We start from the raw sequence: 8,790 nt of genomic DNA, 5'->3' as shown, positions 1-8,790 counted from the left end.
AACCTCCCATACTGTGTTTATCTTACATAAAAAACAAATATTCAAGCTGTCATTACTAATTATATATATATATATATATATATATATATATATATATATATATATATATATATATCGAGAGAGAGAGAGAGAGACGATAAACTGTACTAGATGTGGGTATCATAGGACCCTGGCGTACTAAGTGCGCATATTAAAATATGATGTATGAGACAACTTTATTCTGTGTATATATTGTATAGGAGGAAACAGATGTACTGTGTGTGCATACAGTATAACTAAGGCAGCTGTAGTGAGAGTGCATTGTGTGTAGAGAGCAAAGCCGCCGTGTGCGAATCAGCTGCCTGGGGCTGCTGTACCCTATCTATGCACATTATGCAGAAGAAGCAGCCTTACAGCGTGTTTGTATAGCACATAAGGGACTCAGGTACCGTGTGTACATATTATGCACGAGGCACTATGCAACGTGCTATACAATCCATACAAAGGGACGCTGCAGTGTGTGTGTTTGTGTGTCTGCGTGTGTACGAGTGCGTATCATATGAGTGTTATGCAGTCTGCAAGTGTGTGAACATTTGAGGGAACTTTAACTGTGCATATTAGTTATACGAGACAGCTGTACTGTGCATGATGCCTGTGTATCTAGCTAGACATAAACACACACACACACATACATGACACAGCTATACCTCATGTGTACTTGTACATGGTATACACAAGGGTCGGCTGTAATACATGGTTATTACATGTAATGGAGCACTGTGGTTTGTGAATATTATATGCAAGAGCCTGTGAAACGGTGTTTATGTAATATTAAAAGGCCTCTGGTCCACTCTGCACATATTATATGTGAGGGGCTGCTGGAATGTCTGTCTATATGATATATTGTTTATTATATTATATATATATATATATATATATATATATATATATATATATATATATATATATATCGATATATATGATGCAACTTTGCTGTGTTTGTATTAAATACATCGGATCTTCTGTGATATGTGCACATGATATAAACATTGCCTGGTGCGCCATGTGTTTATTATATACAAGGAGCAGCACTACAGTATGTTTATTCGTGTGATTGCACATGTGTGTGTAATAATGTGAAAGTTCTGCTTGATGGTGTGTAAATTATAAGGAGGAACAGTCTGTCTATACCTGTCTATCTCTATGCACACACATATCTGCTCTCCTGTGTGTGATACAGAATGATATGTTTCAGATACTTCTGTACAGTGTGCACTAAAGCAATAGTGAACACTTTTGGGTAGCTGGGCTGGACTCTGTGCAGGTTACAGGACAGGGCTGCAGCGCTTTGTGTTTGTCACTTATAACAGTTGTGATGTGGTTACTATATGTACGGGACTAGGTGCATTGTGTTCAGGAGAGGGCAGTTGAACTGCCCCAGCTCACAAACACAACCCCCAGATGTGTGATGTCGTGTGTGTGTGCCATGTACTCAATGGCCCTCCTGCGCTCTTCTATATGGTCCATATATATTAGTCAAGTTATCCTGTGTTCGGATGATACATACAATGGTCTTGTGGGTGCACTGTGCGCAGCACTAACGACCCAGCTGCACTGTGTGCAGATTATATGTAATATGTTCACGTTATATAACAAAAATGGTTGTTGTACTGTATGTGACATTAATGGTCCATATATAAAATAGTGGTTGTACTATTAAAGGTCTTACTGCACTGTGTGCAAATTATATATATAATATGTTCAGGTTATATATAAAATGGTTGTTGTACTATTAAAATTCTTGCTGCATTATGTGCAGATTAAATATAAAATATGCGCAGATTGTATATACAATGGTTGTTGTACTGTGTGTGATATTAATGGCCCTGCTGCACTATGTGAATGTCATATGTAATATGTTCAGGTTATATATAAAATTGTTATTGTACTGTGTGATTTTAATGGTCCTGCTGCACTTTGTGCAGATTATATATAATATGGTTGTTGCACTGTGTGTGATAATAAAGGTCCTGGTGCATTGTGTGCAAATTATATATGTGCAGATTATATCTGAAATGGTTATTGTACTGCGTGTGATATTAATGGTCCTGGAGTACAATGTGCAGAATATATATAAAATGGGTATTGTAGTGTGTGTGGTATTAATGGTCCTGATTCACTATGTGCATATTAGTTATAAAATGTTCAAATTATTTATAAAATGGTTGTTGCAGTGTGTGATATTAATGGCCCTACTACTCTATGTGAAGGCCAAATATAATGTGTTCAGGTTATGTATAAAATGGTTGCTGTACTATTAATAGTCTTGCTGCAGTATGTGCAGATTTTATATAGTATGTTCAGGTTATTTATAAAATGGTTGCATAGTTGTACTGTGAGTGGTATAGATTTAAGAGCACACACACACATCGGGAGAGAGGATAGTAACAAGTAACTTGTCCCACACTGGCATCGAGGCGCTCTGGTGACACCGTATACCACAAGGCCAAATGTCTAGTGTTTTGAAAATATCACAAAAAACAAAAGATGGCGGGATAGGACCATATCAAACATACTACGCATCGCGTAGTTTTTTTGTACGTCACTTTTTTGCGGAAACTGGCGTTTTCGCACACGGAAATGTTTATTGAAAGCAGTAAGTGAAATATTGGACTTCACTTTTGATTGGCTGTAGAAAGGCAAGAGTAAATATACAATTTTGAATTTTGGAAAAACACTTTTTGTGATGCTGCAACAAAAGCATCCAGTGTCTAGAAGGGAGCGGCTGATCACGCTGTGTTCTGCAGTTTGCTGCCGCCACCGATGAGCACGAACTGGAATTATAATGTTCAGGTTTTGTTTACTATTCCTGAATAAAAGGTGGAAACACAATGAGCAGTGGTAAACCTTTTCTCAGAGTGGTTTTGTGGTATCATTATCATAACACAATCCTAATTTCAGGAGAATTGTAAAATGCCCACATTTCATAGGGACCCATTACATATTTTCCACATATCACTGATTTCGGTGAAATACGGGACATCACATTTTCCCATCTCTGTGAGTGTCAGATATAGATGTGTTTCTGTATGCAGTCAGGGCATCGAGGTAGGGGTGTAATATTATGTTTATCATATAGGAAGGGGGTGCTGCGTGTGTACATTGGGAGTAAGGCCCTGGTTCTGTGCGTGTGTTTACCCTAAAGCGGAAGGCCGCTCTCCTGTGCACACTGTCCACACCGGGTCTCCTGCAATGGCGGATTATGCAGGGGGGGAGGGGGGTTCAGATATTATGAGGGCTGCGGAGTCTCAGCCCTGACACTGAAAATACCACCCTGCGCCGAAAATGACAGCTCTGACAAGCAGCAAGCTGCGAGGCCCCCTTGTACTGTAATACAGTCGGCTCTTAAAGGGAACCCGATCCGTTTTACGGGGGTTAATCTCCGCGGCGGCCCCACCCCGAGGCCGGGGTTTATGAGCCGCGGCTGCACCGATGTAGGCCGTGAATGTACACGGGAAGGCCGGGCCGGCTGCGGGTTAAGATCCCAGTCCGTCGGCTCCAGAAGCCGGGGGCGCCGGGGCGAGGGGCCCGGGGCGGCACGCAGCAGTCTTCGAGCTCCCAGGCTCCCGTGCTGTGGAGCGGAGCTCTGAGGGCTCGCACTGACTTTCATGTTTAAAAGGTCGGATAGAGAGTGACCCACCGGTCAGGTATGCATGGGCATAGCCGGCTCCTGTAGCAATTGGAGGCCCTGTGCACGTCTGAGTATCCCTGTGCAGTGCTGTGTAACCCCGTGCGCTTCGGCACAAGCCCGCGTGGGGTTAAAATCCCTTTATACCCGGGGCTGCCCTTCGAATAACCATATGCAGCAGCCAAGCGGGTCCCTGGCATGTGCAGTGTGGTTATGCGCAGCACTGTGCAGCTTCGTGAGGTGATGCGCAGCACAGTGTTACTGTGCAGTCCCCGTGCAGCCAAGGCAGGCATGTGAAGTTTGTTGAGTCTCGTGTAGCCGTGTGAAAGTGTGTGGAGTCTCGTGTAGCCGTGTGAAAGTGTGTGGAGTCTCGTGTAGCCGTATGAAAGTGTGTTGACGCCAGCATCAACAAGCTTGTTGAGTCCCATGCAGCCGTGTGAAACCTTGTTGAGTCCCAGGCAGCCGTGTGAAACCTTGTTGAGTCCCATGCAGCAGCGTGAAACCTTGTTGAGTCCCATGCAGCCGTGTGAAACCTTGTTGAGTCCCATGCAGCAGCGTGAAACCTTGTTGAGTCCCATGCAGCCGTGTGAAACCTTGTTGAGTCCCATGCAGCAGCGTGAAACCTTGTTGAGTCCCATGCAGCAGCGTGAAACCTTTGTGAGTCCCATGCAGCCGTGTGAAACCTTGTTGAGTCCCATGCAGGCGTGTGAAACCTTGTTGAGTCCCATGCAGCAGCGTGAAACCTTGTTGAGTCCCATGCAGCCGTGTGAAACCTTGTTGAGTCCCATGCAGCAGCGTGAAACCTTGTTGAGTCCCATGCAGCAGCGTGAAACCTTTGTGAGTCCCCTGTCGCCGTGTGAAAGCTTTGTGAGTGTCCCATGTAGCCCTGTTAAAGCTTGTTGAGTCTCAGGTAGCCGCGTAAAAGCTTGACGAGTCCCCTGTAGCCGCGAGAAAGGTTGGTGAGTCCCCTGTAGCCGTGTGAATCATGTGAAAGCTTGGGGTCCCGTTTACGCGTGTACAGAGTCCCCTGTAGCCATGTGAAAGCTTGCGGGGTACCGTGAAGATGCGCGAAAGCTTGCGGAGTCCCGTGAAAGCTCGGGGTCCCGTGCAGCCGTGTTCAAGTTTGCGGAGATCCCTGTAGCTGTGTGAAAGCTTGCAGAGTCCGTGCAGCCGTGTGAATCTTTTACTCCTCCGCATTGTGCCCCCCTGGGAGCCTGCACTTCTCGCAGCCGTTCAATCCCATGCATTCTCCCTGCAGCGCGCAGTTTCGCGAACTGAACACGGAGTCGAAGTTTAGTCCAATCTCACCTTATTTTTCCGTTCGCGAAACTGTGCGAAATCGAACTCGAGCGAGGTCCTTTTGTGCCCGAAAAATATGTTCTGAACCAGAGCGAGTCCATACAAGAGGAGACTTTTTTCACTATTTGAACATTTAAACCCCACCGGCACCCACCCCCCCCCACCCCCCTCCCCCACACGCACACAACTTCACAAAACAGAGGTCACGTTTAAAGAGTGTACATTAATGGCGGCAAAATCGTGGCCTCTTGACTCGCATATTATCGGGCGACTTTGTTGTGGCGCGAATAAAGGAAGGTATGTGGTGCAGTAATGTTTAATGTCGCCTCTCTCGTGTTCTTTGCAGGGCTTTGAGATGGAGCTGGGCTTGTCCAAGAGCGTGTCGTCCTACGTGGACTTAGGTAAGACAACTCTCAGTAACACCCGCCTTAAAAACGAATCACAAACTGTGCCTTTTGTTCAAGATCAAACAGGGCAAGCGAGGCGCAGCTCAACCCCACGTGCTTTTAAATGGAGCAAATGAAGGGAACGATAGATAGACAGACAGATAGACAGACAGACAGACAGACAGACATACAGACAGATAGATAGATAGATAGATAGATAGATAGATAGATAGATAGATAGATAGATAGATAGATAGATAGATAGATAGATAGATAGATAGATAGATAGATAGATAGATAGATAGATAATTGACGTACTCGGAATTCCAGCATGTGCTGTGTTTAGAAATAATGTTAACAATATATGTTTTCCATAAAAGATGCACTGTGTCTCGTTTTAAGAACACTACAGGGTTAGCGCTTGTACAAACACGAAGAAAGCAGCGCTAGACTACGACGATGACAGCAAGTCCGCTCGGCCGCCTGTTGTCGGATATGTTTGTTAGATTGTGAGATGAAGGTGCAAGAATACAGATCTCAGGGCATTCCTTCTCTCGAGGCCGTATACCAGTGTGTACATCACAGGGGCGTGGAGAGTGCCGCGGGGAGCGTGCAGCGACCCCTGCAAAGTGTGATCTGTGCTTGCAGCTAGAGATGTCACAGAGTGTGACCTGTGCTTTCAGCTAGAGATGTCAGAGAATGTGACCTGTGCTTTCAGCTAGAGATGTCAGAGAGTGTGACCTGTACTTTCAGCTAGAGATGTCAGAGAGTGTGACCTGTGCTTTCAGCTTGAGATGTCAGAGAGTGTGACCTGTACTTTCAGCTAGAGATGTCAGAGAGTGTGACCTGTGCTTTCAGCTTGAGATGTCAGAGAGTGTGACCTGTGCTTTCAGCTTGAGATGTCAGAGAGTGTGGCCTGTGCTTTCAGCTAGAGATGTTAGAGAGTGTGACCTGGGCTTTCATCAAGAGATGTCACAACGTGTGAGCTGTGCATTCAGCTAGAGATGTCACAAGGGAGCTGTGCACAGCTAGAGATGTCACAAAGTGTAGGGTGAGCTTTCGGCTAGAGATGTCACAAAAAGTGAGCTGTGCATTCAGCTACAGATGTCACAACTTTGAGCTGTGAATTCAGGTAGATATGTCACGACGTGCGAGCTGTGCATTCAGCTAGAGATGTCACAAATGAAATGTACTAAGTGGGAGCTGTGCACAGCTAGAGATGTCACAAAGTGCGGGGTGAGCTTTCAGCTAGAGATGTCACAAAAAGTGAGCTGTGCTTTCAGGTAGAGATGTCACAAAAAGTGAGCTGTGCTTTCAGGTAGAGATGTCACGAAGTGTAAGCGATGTCACGAAGTGTGAGCTGTGCATTCAGCTAGAGATGTCACAAATGAAATGTCACAAAGTGTGAGCTGTGCATTCAGGTACAGATGTCACGACGTGTGAGCTGTGCATTCAGGTAGAGATGTCACGACGTGCGAGCTGTGCATTCAGCTAGATATGTCACGACGTGCGAGCTGTGCATTCAGCTAGAGATGTCACAAATGAAATGTCACAAAGTGTGAGCTGTGCATTCAGGTAGAGATGTCACGAAGTGTGAGCTGTGTGTCTTTCCTAAAGCTTTACCTCTCCTGTGCACGCGGTACAGACTGAAGTAAACACGGTACCCAATGAGGGGCGCTGTTTCATCGGGTTGCAGTGTCCCCTGCTTCTTTCTGCCTGTTGCCGAAGCGAGCATCTCTTTTTTGAGGGGGGAGGATATGTTGTGACCGTTTCCTGATGTCAGCAGTGTTCCGGCTGCGCATATTATAAGACACCGCCTAAGTGTAAAGATTAGGGGGGCTATGTTTGTGTGATAACCCCCTGAACAGATCTTTAATGCCATGTCCACCCGAGTCTCTGCCTCCTCACCTGCGCCTCCTCCCCTAGGCTTGCTGTTAAGGTATGTAAATATGTCTAGCACCTTCGCAGCATGTTTAAGGCCTCGAAGCGCTTTCAGAATCTGGACGTCGACACAACCAGGATGTTTTTCGTGTTCTTCTTTGTGACCTGCCTAAATAATTGTGCTGATCATGAATGAACCGAAGAATTATTCATTGTAAAGTCTCATGTTTAGGTAGCGCTTAAAGAGGACCTTTATAATAAGCAGGCCAGAAAACGACAGATCCAGAGCCAGAAAAGCAGATCCAAGGAGCTTGAACGTCAGCGAGATTTATGAAATGGACAACTGAATATATGTGACGTGCGTGTAAATCAAATCAAAGTATAGCCTTTCTTCATTTATAACCCAGTCACAGGCCTGATGTTTTTGCGTGACTGTCTCACCGTGTCGTGTCGAGAATATATATATATTTTGGGAAAGCAACGCTTGGATATATATATATATATATATATATATATATATATATATATATATATATATATATATATATATATATATATATATATATATATATATATATATATATATATATATATATATATATATATATATATATATATATATATATATATATATATATATATATAAGCACAGTTTTGCCTGCTGAGGAGAAAGCCACACTACAGGTGAGTTCGTTGCCCAAAGATTCTTTATTGAAGGCTGCTTGCGAGGATAGAGGCTGGAACAGCACAGAAATCAATAGTCCAAGTCCAGTTTAGGAACCCACTGGGGTTCTCATATCTGCATTCATCAGTGCACTACGACACGTCAGCTCACTGGAGCAACAATTGAGCACCACAAAGACCAGAGAGCCACGGGAGTGGCCACGCCCACCAAGGGCGGGACAACACGATAAAATGGTGCCTAAACTGCCGTGCCTTAGATGCTGCAAGTCCACGCCTCTGAAGAAGTGGAATACATGAAACGCGTCAGGCTTTTGGACTATTGATTTCTGTGCTGTTCCAGCCTCTATCCTCGCAAGCAGCCTTCAATAAAGAATCTTTGGGCAACGAACTCACCTGTAGTGTGGCTTTCTCCTCAGCAGGCAAAACTGTGTTTTATATATATATATATATATATATATATATATATATATATATATATATATATATATATATATATATATATATATATACACACAAATATATATATATATATAAATATAAACACATATATATATTTACATATTATATGTAACATTCTATTTATTACAGCTGTTGAGCAGGGGGGATATGACTGATGAAAGGAGAGGAGATGCGCACGAATATAAGAGGTCACTAGGTAAATAATGGGCAATGGTTCTCCTCAGAGGTCGTCATTCTGAAGTCATTTTTCTGACTTGAAAATGAAAAATATTCCACTGGTAACTGCAAATAGGGGTTTTAAAACCCCTGCATTTTTACTTTTATGCTGCACAATCAAACCCTCAAACACACAATATATATATATATATATATATATATATATATATATATATATATATATATATATATATATAT

At 43.6% G+C, this 8,790-nt stretch overlaps 1 protein-coding gene across 1 annotated transcript in view; it reads left to right on the top strand.

The window, feature by feature from the left end:
- The first annotated feature begins 5,316 nt into the window (after nt 1–5,316).
- PITX1 (paired like homeodomain 1) overlaps nt 5,317–8,790 on the top strand; it is a 110,190-nt gene continuing 106,716 nt past the window's right edge. Inside the window, exon 1 of the mRNA XM_086931504.1 lies at nt 5,317–5,367. Within this exon, the coding sequence (XP_086787630.1) occupies nt 5,322–5,367 (46 nt within the window). The 5' untranslated portion in view covers nt 5,317–5,321. The remainder of the gene's footprint in view (nt 5,368–8,790) is intronic.

Source organism: Lissotriton vulgaris, chromosome 7 (genome assembly GCF_964263255.1).
Source record: "Lissotriton vulgaris chromosome 7, aLisVul1.2, whole genome shotgun sequence".
In the NCBI taxonomy this organism is placed as follows: Eukaryota; Metazoa; Chordata; class Amphibia; order Caudata; family Salamandridae; genus Lissotriton; species Lissotriton vulgaris.
Note: the sequence above shows the minus strand (reverse complement) of the source record. Positions and strands in the feature narration are given on the sequence as shown.